This window comes from Bombus flavifrons, chromosome 4 (assembly GCF_040668555.2).
Source record: "Bombus flavifrons isolate JBK064 chromosome 4, iyBomFlav1_principal, whole genome shotgun sequence".
Lineage (NCBI taxonomy): Eukaryota > Metazoa > Arthropoda > Insecta > Hymenoptera > Apidae > Bombus > Bombus flavifrons.
This window is the reverse complement of record NC_138445.1, coordinates 768,137-780,207: the sequence shown is the minus strand read 5'-3', so window position 1 is coordinate 780,207 and position 12,071 is coordinate 768,137. Positions and strand designations below refer to the sequence as shown.

General features: G+C 28.4%; 2 protein-coding genes and 1 long non-coding RNA gene across 12 annotated transcripts; 1 reads left to right on the top strand and 2 right to left on the bottom strand.

Moving 5' to 3' along the window:
* Positions 1-209: 209 nt before the first annotated feature.
* ND-B8 (NADH dehydrogenase (ubiquinone) B8 subunit) lies at positions 210-1,358 on the bottom strand. The gene is made up of 3 exons (XM_069112160.1): positions 1,231-1,358; positions 1,003-1,109; positions 210-382 (listed from the first exon to the last, which is right to left on the bottom strand). Exons 1-3 carry the CDS (start codon positions 1,311-1,313, stop codon positions 288-290), a joined length of 285 nt encoding a protein of 94 aa, XP_068968261.1. The 5' UTR covers positions 1,314-1,358; the 3' UTR covers positions 210-287.
* A 31-nt stretch (positions 1,359-1,389) lies between these two features.
* LOC138179411 (uncharacterized) lies at positions 1,390-3,930 on the top strand. 8 transcript variants are annotated; one of them, XR_011173033.1, is made up of 5 exons: positions 1,395-2,397; positions 2,488-2,574; positions 2,653-3,038; positions 3,424-3,528; positions 3,801-3,930. It is a non-coding gene; the product is annotated as an uncharacterized LOC138179411 (long non-coding RNA). The 8 variants fall into 8 exon arrangements; XR_011173032.1 differs by having other exon boundaries at positions 1,391-2,184; positions 2,274-3,038; XR_011173030.1 differs by having other exon boundaries at positions 1,391-2,199; positions 2,274-3,038.
* A 124-nt stretch (positions 3,931-4,054) lies between these two features.
* On the bottom strand, positions 4,055-12,029 carry msl-2 (male-specific lethal 2). 3 transcript variants are annotated; one of them, XM_069112149.1, is made up of 5 exons: positions 11,309-12,029; positions 5,271-5,506; positions 4,687-4,881; positions 4,276-4,591; positions 4,055-4,221 (listed from the first exon to the last, which is right to left on the bottom strand). In XM_069112149.1, the coding sequence occupies exons 1-4, from the start codon at positions 11,886-11,888 to the stop codon at positions 4,319-4,321; spliced, it is 1,284 nt and encodes a 427-aa protein (XP_068968250.1). In that variant the 5' UTR covers positions 11,889-12,029; the 3' UTR covers positions 4,055-4,221; positions 4,276-4,318. The 3 variants fall into 3 exon arrangements, with proteins under 3 accessions (XP_068968250.1, XP_068968249.1, XP_068968251.1); XM_069112148.1 differs by having other exon boundaries at positions 4,055-4,591; XM_069112150.1 differs by having other exon boundaries at positions 4,055-4,591; positions 5,343-5,506.
* Positions 12,030-12,071: the final 42 nt, after the last annotated feature.

Genomic DNA, 12,071 nt, shown 5'->3' with positions numbered 1-12,071 from the left:
AACATTCATAAAAAAGAGAACAACTTCATTGGGGATACTACTATAATCAGGTATCACAAATGAGAAGAAATTAAGATTTATACGATATTAAATCTGCATTTATCTTTATTTCGGCACTAGTTAAACATGTATCTTTTAAAAATCTAAAAAATTAGTAAGAATGATAATTTATTGGAAGCTACTGATATACTTCTGATCTACAATTATAATACATAATTTATACAACTATTTTATTGAATATTTAAATAAATTATAATACATACATACATACTAATATATCAGATATATTATTTTGGTTTACTGCTTGCTAGTTCTTGGATACATTTCAATATTTCTTCAGATTTTAGATTTTGTAGAGGCACACGACGTTCTACTCCAAATTCTAGAATATAATATTTTAGAAAATATATTATTATTATTAAAGAAAACAGACACTTGGAAACTTAGAATTAAATATATACGACTAGTTCAAGTTCTGAAAAGATTAATTATTGTTGAATGTGATATTCTTAAGCCCATGCTTTATCACCATGGAGGAAATTTTGAGGTGCAAGGTAAAACAAATTTCTCGTAACAAGGGAGATTGCAACAGCATAGGAAAATGTTAATTGTGTTCCAGTGAAACAGTATTTAAAAAACATATATATAACAATCTAAGGAAGATTAAAATCATTTGCAGCTTGTGTAGAAGATATACATGTGGAAAGCACAGCAAAAGGATCGATAACTTACAAGCAATGCGAAATAAATACATCATCGGAATAGAATGATATATAGCAAATGTAATATCAATGTGTATTGTGAAATATATTTTATATATTTTGATTTGATTTAAATATCACTTAGTCCGATATTAATATGCTAGGCAAAATTATGTTCTGGAAGTGAGCACAAAATGGCCTATTGCTGGTAGACTGGGTTTTAAGAACTACATATCTTTGTAATGCAAGGATTAAACATTACGCACATGCATTAATATGAAATAATTATTGTAGAATTTACCATATCGTGCATATAAAACGGGTTCCGTGTCAGAACATTCCCTAATTAAAACTGGAAATTGTGGGTTACATCTTTTAAGCGGGACGTATTGTTGTTCGATAAAGTCTCTAAAAATATAAACAGGTTAGAGGGCAATATAATTAATTATGATTGAAATTGTATATTAATTAAAAAAGGTTAAAAGAAATATAAAGATGGTACATTTTACATAATTAATTTCGCTATTACCTGACACCCTTACTAGACTTCGAGGTTTGACATAAAAGAATTCGTAACTCTTTCAACTGAGGTCCAAACTTTATTGCAGCCATTTTTAGATATATAGCATACACAGCCCCTAGCTACGTAACCACGACGTATATAATACGATCGTGCTGTTACGTTATTGCGTCAACTTAATTGTAATACGTACCTTAATATTGTCTCCCATGTGACACTATCCTTAGGGTATGTGCGCTAGTGAAAATAAATAAATTACGTACGTACAGCAGCGTAGTCGTGGCGAAAGAAACAAAAAGAAATTGATAACAAATCTATCGATTAAATGTCAAAATTATTTATTAGTGATAATTATAATCGCTCTACGGATTTGTCATAAGAATGAACATTGTCAAGGCATAAATCAGTCGCTTTGTTACATGATAAACTCCAATAAGAACAATTTTTATTAGTATCAGTTAATAACAATTTTTCTTATTGGATCATAAATAAATCGCGTATTTTTTATGTAAAATCCGAAGACATAAATAGACGAAAGAATGACAGGCTAGTCTCTGATATACCACCATAGAATAATTTCAATAGTTTTTTAATATATTATCGAAGCATGATTTTGAACAACTTTTTATGCTAATCCACGGACAACCCTAGTTTTTGAGATATTCGCAAAAAGCTGTCGCTATCACTACAGTGAATTCTGCCTACAATTGTGCATTTCAATGTTTCTTACAAGCGTAAAATTTGTAATAGCTTAAAGTTTTTCTCGATTTATAGATAATTTTTAAAATACAGTCATTTTGTCTCAGAGCTTAATTTGTTAAAGTTTGTGTTCGTTTCTAAACCATTCGGTAGTTATTAGGTTTCCTTAATTTGAAATTTACAAGTGCGAGTAAAATGCTTTAACACTCCATGGGCAACAAACCAGTCTGAAATCCCTCAAAGTATAGTTCATATATTGAATAGGTAATATGCAGTAAGGTATAAAATAAACATGGAAATTAAAGTTAATGTACAATTGCAAGAACTTCAACTTTTATCATTATGTATTGAAGGAAGAAATTACGATTAATACAAATATATCAAACGTGAAAGTTACAACTATGTATTTAAAAATACAAGTATTTAAGAATATATGTATATATATATAAAGAATAAATTACCACTTTATCTTCAAATGTAAGGAAGATTGGATTAATAGAATTATATTAATTGTTCAAAGAGAAGTTATCTTTATTGTGGGACATACTATCATTTTTATAATTACAGAAAGAATCAATTTCAACCATGTGTATATATAACTGCAATGGAAAATAAATTTTATTATAAGACAATATTCAAGTAAAACAACATGTTGTATGTCTACAACAAAATATATGATTAACAAATCAATAAATTAGAAATAGTAATTGTGGTAAACAATTTCTTTTTTAGCATAATAATACATATATCGTTAATAAGCGAAGATATATATGTTAAGGACTGTGTTTGATTTTCTTTAAAACAACTGTTCACAGCCCTGTGATAAATGCGTGAAATTAAAAGCAGAATTCAAAAAATTCAGTACGGCTAACAAAAATATATCTTGCACGTAAATCAGAATTCGAAAACTCGAAAATCGACAAGGTATCTATATATGTGGTATATTATTCGCGTATCATCAACCACCTGTCGCGTATTCATATGTATCAACAACACGCAACATGTATACATACGCAGTACGTACGTACGTACATACGTACGCTTATATATACGTACAGCAATGATACGCGTATCATTGGTTAAAAATTACTGTCATACTGACTCGTTTAAACGCAAAGGTAAGAAATCATTAATATCCTTATGATTTATACGATATAATATCATATATTTTTCGATATTTTTTAACAAAATTTTAAACGTATATCTATTATAAAGTCAATTTGAATTTTTATACATATTTACGCCATTTAAAACTATAGATTCTATAATATGAAACAAATTTTAATTTACTCTTTATAATATTTTGTAATACAAATGAGACATTTAATATTTTTCTGATTCTCTGTCAGTAGTATGAGATTCGCGAATATTTTGTGTATTCGTATGAACTCACATCGTGCTCCAAAAGTAGATAAATAATACCTGATTGGCCATTAACGTAATTTTCATAAATGAGAATATATTGACACTTGTTCGGCCCTTTTAAGTATTAATATAATTCAGGGACGCTCGATTTGACTCTCGCGGAAAAAGGGCGCCTGCCACTGCTTGACGACAAAGCTGCGGACAAAGCCTGCAAGTGACATCAGCAGTCAAAATAAAGCAAAGGTATTGTTGAATAAAAATTTATTATATCATCCTCGGAATAATCTTAAACGTACGATGCAAAGTACTCCTGAAACTTAACGATTAAGGAAATAATCTTGTAAGAATTTCAACTTTTATGTCCTACTTATGTAAATGAATCTTTATTTAAGTATTTATTTAACTATTAATCATATAAACATGATCTTTTTCACTTTGCCGAAGTAAAGTAATAGTAATAGTGAAATAGTAATGGTTATTTCTGTAATAACTACTATTATTTGAAATTTTTGCAGGTAAAAAATTTTATTTGTAAAATCCTGGAACAAATGCAACGTGACCTTCAAAATTTTTATATGATATATTAATTAGAAAATTTCATTATAATCTTGCACGATCTCTACATTTAGCACGGTTGCTCCCCATGAAAGTGTTACTTTCGTGCCTGCTAATCTCTGTGTAAGTATAAAATGTATCTGTAATAGGTTCAACAGCTCTGACATAATAGAAAACTAATGGGTACAACTAACCAAAATAGTGTATACTAAAAGAAAAGCTATAGAAGTATATTTAAAAATATTTATTGGGTATTGTAACAATAAAAAAGTGTTCAAACAAAATATTAAAAATAACATCATCATCATCATCATCATCATCAATGTATTTGCTATATATTAATTACGTACTATCCTTTTGTCATGTAGTTTGAACTTTATCCTATTTGAGAAACATCTGCCTTAACTGCAATAACATTCTTTACATTACACGTACCTTATTATATTGTACATGACGATTGACAATATCGCTTGAACTGTCACACGTCGATCTGTATATCACTGTCTTCGGCTTCGCTTTCAGTACTAATCATAGCATCTTCTCCTACTAACAAGGCTGCAGGTAGATTTTGTGGAACATTGTCGATATCTAATCTCGGAGTTGAATAAACATTTAATACTTGAATCGTTGTCGGAGAAGTTGAAAGGCATTGTGACACTGATCCTAAAGGATCTGAATTTAGTGTGTCACAATCCAAAGAAGTTGATAGTTGTAACTGTAAGTTATGTAACTCAGGTATATGCGGTCGAATCTAAAATGTAAAACAATATACGGTATGATCAACTACACTGTTTAAAAAAAAATTTAATTAATTTTATTGATACTATAATATTGTAATTTTTCTACCTTCAACCCATCTGCTGTATGAGGATTTCTACAACCCCTGCATCTACATTCAACACAAGGTTTACTTTCAACGTAACAGGGACAACGTTGACCACAACATGTTAATTTCCCAGGTATTGCTGTGGCATTACCACATCTACATCCTTTTCTTTTACTTCGAGTAGAATTTGATCTTGGTTTTTTAAAAGCTGATGACTGAAGTGAAATAAATTCTTTACCCTTTAACTATTACAGAAAATTGGACTAAAGTAAGGATTATAGATTAATGCAGACATAAGTATTTAATAAATAAAAAATATAATATGTCATAAAATGCAATCTAAAGTTGATATCTGCATCAATCTTGGTATGGGACCTAGCAAAATATATATTCAAATTTAAACTAGTGTTAGTCTTGAAATATAATAAAGAATGTTAATTGAATATAAGCTACGTTATTAAGTGTTATACAAATCTAGAAATATGATTGTACCTTACAAGTAATATTAACGAGGATGCACGTCATTTAGCATTTAAATAAAAGTTATAGTGCAATGTAAACTTCCTGTAAGGCATAATATTAACCGAATATCTATTGAAATTACTTTGCTGCCCTTTGAAGATTTTTTCTGAGAAGGGGTCCCATATTTAAGGTGGGAAGATGGAATACATTTTACCCCTCCTACAGAGCTGTGTGAATTTCCATCCATATCCTGTTGTCCTACTTCTGTATCATCTGTAGCTGCTGCTTTCCGTTTTATTGTTATTTTGTTACCAGATCCAGCATACATCACAGAGTATATCGAAGATCCGTTTGATACAGTACGAATGGCAGGTGACTCTACAAATACATAAATAAATTTCTCTACATAAACAAATATATCTCTCTGCTTTCTTATGTAATTACAAGACATTTTAATAATAAATAATGATTATCTTATTTTTCAAAAATGATCATTTATTATCATCTTCAATAATGTGAAAAATTGAATTAAGAGATGATATAATATTTACAATATTTTAGAAAAATATTATGATTGACTGATTACTTCTTTCATTTTTTAGTTTCAAGATCACCATCACTTTCCTTAATAAAATTACATATTTTGAACCACATCGCGTTACAGCCAATATTAAAATGCAATTTAACGATTATGATAAAACGACCATGCCAAAAATAAAATATTGAAATCTTGGATGAATCATCTTTGTATCATTTTTGAGTTATGAGCAAAAATAATCAGTTAAATAATCGAATATCTTATAAAATATTACAAAATTGAATATAAAATTAATTGTAATAAAATTATGAAAGGAAATTGTTGTTAAAAAACGCGCAGAGGTAAATGAAATTGCATTCTCGTACATTTGGTTCGTATACGAGCTGTCAATGTAAAAATAGTTGACAATGTATAAAAGATAAACTCTATAAATGAAGTAAAGGTAATTCTCAGCATCAACAAAAAATTTATAAAAATTCAAACGCTTTTCAAGTAATAAAAAAAATTTTGTGAGATACTAATAGTTACAGATACAATATTTCATCTAGATAATTCAAATATATTATATTCAAACGTATGTACATATATTTTATTTATTTTTCGGTTTTAAAAAGGTCCTGAAAAAGGACTATTTGAAAAAACTATTGAATTTCGAGAGTATATTTATATGATATATTATATTTAATAATTATACGCTATAATTTATAATTCATTGAATACATAGTTATTTTACCTGACTTCAACATAATAAATTCAAATAAATTTAAACGAAGTACTTAAAATATGTATAATTATATGTTATCTGTGTAAAGAATGCGTATAATATATCTTTTCTATTGCTTACTTTTCTATAGAATCTAGAAAAAAGAAGATCTAGAAATAATTCTTATAGTCTAATACAAGGTAATATAAATTTTTTAATTATTTGATATAAATTTCATAATGAGAATCAACGAAGCATTTGTTATTCTAATTTTATAATTACAATTCCTGTATTTTAATCCACTTTTTCGTTTTTTGTTTAAACTTTTCTATATTATATATTTTTATAAAATATCTTAAACAACATTATACAGGGTGATCCATGTAATTGTATCACCTTATAATTCTGTTACCAGTGCAGTTACAGAAAAATATCAAAAGAGAAAAATTCAATGAAGATTCAAAGGTTCAATGAATACTTATATCCGTAGGATCGTCTCTCTCTCTCTCTCTCTCTCTCTCTCTCTCTCTCTCTCTCTCTCTCTCTCTCTCTCTCTCTCTCTCTCTCTCTCTCTCTCTGCACAATGATATATATGTAATCAGCAATCGCATAGGTTTTTAATATGAAAATAAATACTTCTTTTATTATATGGATAGATTTCTCTCGCCATTCTACGTACGTAAATGAATATGAGGTTAAAATAGTAACAAAATTATTAATTATCGAGATATTAAAAAGAAAGTATTTATTGAAGATGTTCAAACGCTTGCTCTTCATCACTTTGTAAACATTTCAGACAACGCTTTTTAATTATTTTCATAACTGAGTTTAAGGTTTTTATGATTATCGTTGCATTTCGGTATTACCCGTTCTTTTACATCCTCTACAGAATTTAACGGATTTAAATAAATTTTTTAAATAACGAATACGTATCCGTTTCTGTTACGACTACCCACATCAATGTCGATAATTATGAATTTGCTATAAAACGTTTGAGCATCTTCTTCAAGAAAGATATATTTAAAAAATATCTCGGTAACGAATAATTTTTTTACTATTGTACCCCACAATACTCTTTTACGTAGAATGACGGTAGGAAGCTATCTAAGTAAAGAAGTATGCATTTCCACTAAAAAATCATGCAATTGTTGATTATACATACATCAGTGCTCGTAAAAAAAACATGATTTTACGAATATAATAATACTTACTGAATCGTTCATCTTTCTCCTTTGACATTTTCTCTGAGACAAGTACCTGATCCACTTATATATAATTTACTTCTAACAACATGTTTAACATAAACTTGTTATAATTTGATACAAAATAATAATTACATATCTATATTTTAATATCTTCTCTCTTCCTCCCTCCCTCTTCCCCCTTCTCTCTCTCTGATATTAAAAAGTATGAATATACCTAACCCGAATACTAAATGTTTTATATATTTCGTTGCGTATATTTTACAGGATCATTTTGTATTTCTTTTAACATATATTAATCTAGAAGAAAATTTGGTAATTATTTAGAAGTACTGTCACCTTACCGATTTCAATAATTTTTAAATATGTTCTAGAAATTTACATTTTGAACAACCTTTTTTCCTATACATGTAACTGCCATTCGAGAATAGTTTCCGAGATATTTGAAAAGCACTGCCGGTACTGAATTCTGTGATGAATTCTGCTTGTAATTATGCGTCCGTAACAACATATGCGTTAGCATTAGTTACCGGCCGCCTTACGGCGGCAAGATAAAATGGTACTTCAGCCAAACTTATATAAACTATAAAGAAAAAATAAAAATTAGATTTGGGTTAGGCGTTATTTTATTCAATACTAACGTATAAGCTATCACAAACGCACGATTATAAGTAGAATTCACTGTGGTAGTACCGACAGCTTTTTTGCAAATATCTTGGAAACTAAGACCAAACGACGGTTACATGTGCAGGGAAAAATTGTTCAGAATCATATCTCCGACAACATATTAAAAAATCATCAAAAGCCAAGATGGGATGGCATCGTTCTAAATAATTATTGGCGATAATTGATTCAAAATAATTACAAAAATTAATTCGTAATATGGAATATTGACTTAAAGATATTTTATCCATAAAACCCAAATGATAATAAAATAGTATATAAAAGTAGCAAATAATAATGAACGTCTTTTGAATACTTCTCTGGACTACTCAATGATTCGTGTTTATATATATATATATATATAGATGTTCTTTTAAGACTCCTCCCAGACTTTGCTTCTATTCGGTCAAAGAGTACGTCGTAAATAATTACAAGAACATAATAAGAAATAAATATTTTGGAATATAAAATTACTTTTATTAGAAACTTGAATATTTAATATCTAATTGTGAAATAGAAATACTAAACACTTTATCAATTTCAATGATGGAAATTGAAGAATTATAAAAAAATTAACATTATATAATACATGTTAAAAAAAGAATATAAGTCTACTTATTTCATCTTTTATTAATACAGATAAGTATGGATAAATTAAAATAACGTAATTGAAAATTTGGTTTTGACCAATTAAAATGTACTAATAAATAATTATACATGGTGCTCACCTCGTTAATTAATTCAGAAGTAATACTGCCGCAGCGATAAAATTGTATCGATATACAGTTGTGTACAAAAATAAGTAGATAGGTAATGGATATAAATATTAGCAAAGTTTCGTTAAATAGAACTTGTTTACACAAAAATGTAAATATTAATTTCAATAATTTACTAAGCAATATATACACTATAAAGATATATAATACTTCCCCTACCTGTACATCTATTTTTGCCCCGAACTGTATGTAATCTGTTACCTAAAAAGTTACCAATATCGACTCTGTGCTAGGGCAGAGGCATATATATGTATATGTAAAATGAAAGGAAGAGTGTGTGACTCACGGTGTAATTAGCAACACTTTCTTTAAGTATCAAGAGGTTCACTTTGTACATCTTTATATTCATATTAACCAAAACATTTTAAGTTTATATCACCAAAGTAACAATTGGTATATACTATGCAGAGCTGTTTGTATAGAAAGAAATTCTCTGAGACAACACACAGTGTTATATCTTTCAGCCAATAAGCATATCAATTTTTGATTGTTAGATCTATCAGAAATAATTAATCAATCCCTTGCTCCTTTGTACCTCTGCATAGTACTTACACATAAAAAGTGTATTTAGAATGATCCAAGAGAAAACTGATTAATTTTACCAATATGTTTGATAGGTCATTCTGAATCACAAAGGTCACTTAAGTATGCTATGGATTTCAGGTGTCTTCAAAATAAAGAATTTTTAGGCTATATGTCAAATACCACATATGATGCTAGCTATTGGTGAATAAAAAACTATATACAACGCTCAGTCTCTTTCTAGATTCTAAGTTATTAAGTTCTGTTTGGTAACTTAATTTCGCAATGCCGTGTAAGTTTTCAAACTTAGAATATGCTAAATAATAACGCAAAAATTGCGATATATAAACAATGATATCCGAGAAACATATCACATCATCCTATATTTTAAAACATGTTCAGAGAATTAAAAAAAATTGATGCACAATTGTCTAATAGTAATAAGAATTGTTACTTTACATTCAAGAAAATGAATAATATTACATAGACATGAGTTTCATCCTACTGGTAAGGTAGACTCCCCTTCTACTACAAAATTATGTAGCACATATTGTTTTGTATCTGGCTTAACACATTCTTTTTACAGATGAAGTTCAGAGTACCTATGATAGCATAAATAACAATCACAATCACATTACTGGGCAACTGAAAATTCATATACTATATTTCAACAAAGTTTCCACTACTGAGTTCCATTAAATGTGTGGTATAACATCATTAACACTTATCTTTATTTAACCACACATAATACATGAATGACTCATGGCAGAATGTTACACAGATTTCTTAAAAAACAACTTGCCTTTGTATTTAGACAAAGTATTTTGTTTGCAGTGATAAGAAGAATGTGATTCCAATATGATGGAATATCACCATATTCAAAAAAAATGTTACGACTTTGTTAAATACTCATTTCCCAGGGGGTTAGATGGGACGATACAAACTCTGTTGAATTCCTTCTTCTGGGATTATATGAAGTCAAAGGTATATGGCAATGGTAATCCAGTGTCAAGCTAAAAATTGATACAAGCAATGCAAGTGATGGTATCAGAAATGAAATTTCTACGATGTAACAGTAACGATCGTTATAATATCGAATATATATGTTTATGAAAGCAGAGCTATCGCTTTGAACATTTCCTTTAGTATATACAAATTTAGTATATATAAATAATAGTATTTATAGTATTTAATATATACAAAAGTAAGAAATCCATGGAAAATAAAGAGCTATCGTTCTATTCTAATATTGTGTAGAATCATCTTTTTAAATAAATCAATAATAAGTAAACCATGACCTTTTTGATTCAGAATGACTTGTTAAACACATAGATAAAACTATTCAGTATTTCAGTATTTCAGTATTTCAGTATTAATGTCAAAACTGCTTCTGATATAATAAAAGTATATATCAAGGACAAATTGTTATATTAAAAATAAAGAATCTTATTCATTATCATAATATTTCTGCTTTTCTTTTCTTTTTTAATTAAATAACTTCCTTAAATATTATTTGATGTAGCAAAAGCAGTAGGGACATTTGAAGTTTTAATAAATTTAAATAAATTTTAATAAAAATATAATGGAAGGATCTAAAATATTTAAAAGAACATTTAATAAAAAAATGATTTTTTTTATCATTATATGCATAGTTTTAAACACTATAAATTTCAGTTCTAAAAATTATTTGTCTTTTAGTTGAATATCCTAAAAAGTATAAATAACATTATGATACAAATAATCTTACATGATTATAACAAAAATAATATACTATACCAGATATACTTTGTGACACTGCTTCAGAATTTTGTATAGTATTTCCTTGAGTTTGAGTTGAGGTAGTACTTGTATAAACACATGGTAAAATACTGTACGCAGATTTTGACAAACCCGCTGTACTTTTAAATTCATCTTTAAAGCCAGAACCCTCTTGTATGAGTTCCATCAGGCTACTAGCACCAATAGCTGATGCATTATTACCTGTTTTATTGGAGGACACTGAAAGTATTAAACTTCGATAAATGTTTGTATTTGTCAAGTATTCACACAATTTCTTATAACACTGTAACAGTATTCGTAATTGAACATTTTCAACATATTTGTCATAATCCTTGCACCAACCACATGACGGTTTCAATTTTTTGCGTCCACCTCTACAACCACGACACACATGATGTTGACAATTAGTTTCAGTTGGTGTATGAGGTTCGATTAACAAATTTGAACACACAGTACAACTTAAACTTTGTCGCAAGTATGGAACTAGCCTGTATAAATCTGTCCATGAATTTGGATCATCGGTATCCGCTTGTAAAACTAACCGACACGTTGATACGTAAAGACTTGTGGCATTCATCTTCCTTTTTTGAACTTCCTTAAGAACCCCATAAGCAATACGTATAGTTATATCGGAAAGTTAATTAAATAAAGTAACAGAATATATTCACTACACACAAAACAAAATATCCGCCATATTTAATTTTCTTTCATTTGTATTTATAGAGGGCTCTCTCTGAATTACTCTGACTGTAAAGTATTG

Excerpts from the sequence above, each read along its gene's own strand:
- msl-2 (XM_069112148.1), bottom strand. The coding sequence starts at position 11,888 with ATGAATGCCACAAGTCTTTACGTATCAACGTGTCGGTTAGTTTTACAA. Across the intron at positions 5,507-11,308 it reads AGTGTCACAAAGTATATCTG|AGTCACCTGCCATTCGTACT; the intron begins GTATAGTATATT and ends ATGTATTTGTAG. Across the intron at positions 4,882-5,270 it reads AATCTTCAAAGGGCAGCAAA|TCATCAGCTTTTAAAAAACC; the intron begins GTAATTTCAATA and ends ATTTCACTTCAG.
- ND-B8 (XM_069112160.1), bottom strand. The coding sequence starts at position 1,313 with ATGGCTGCAATAAAGTTTGGACCTCAGTTGAAAGAGTTACGAATTCTT. Across the intron at positions 1,110-1,230 it reads AAGTCTAGTAAGGGTGTCAG|AGACTTTATCGAACAACAAT; the intron begins GTAATAGCGAAA and ends TTATATTTTTAG. Across the intron at positions 383-1,002 it reads CGTTTTATATGCACGATATG|AATTTGGAGTAGAACGTCGT; the intron begins GTAAATTCTACA and ends ATTATATTCTAG.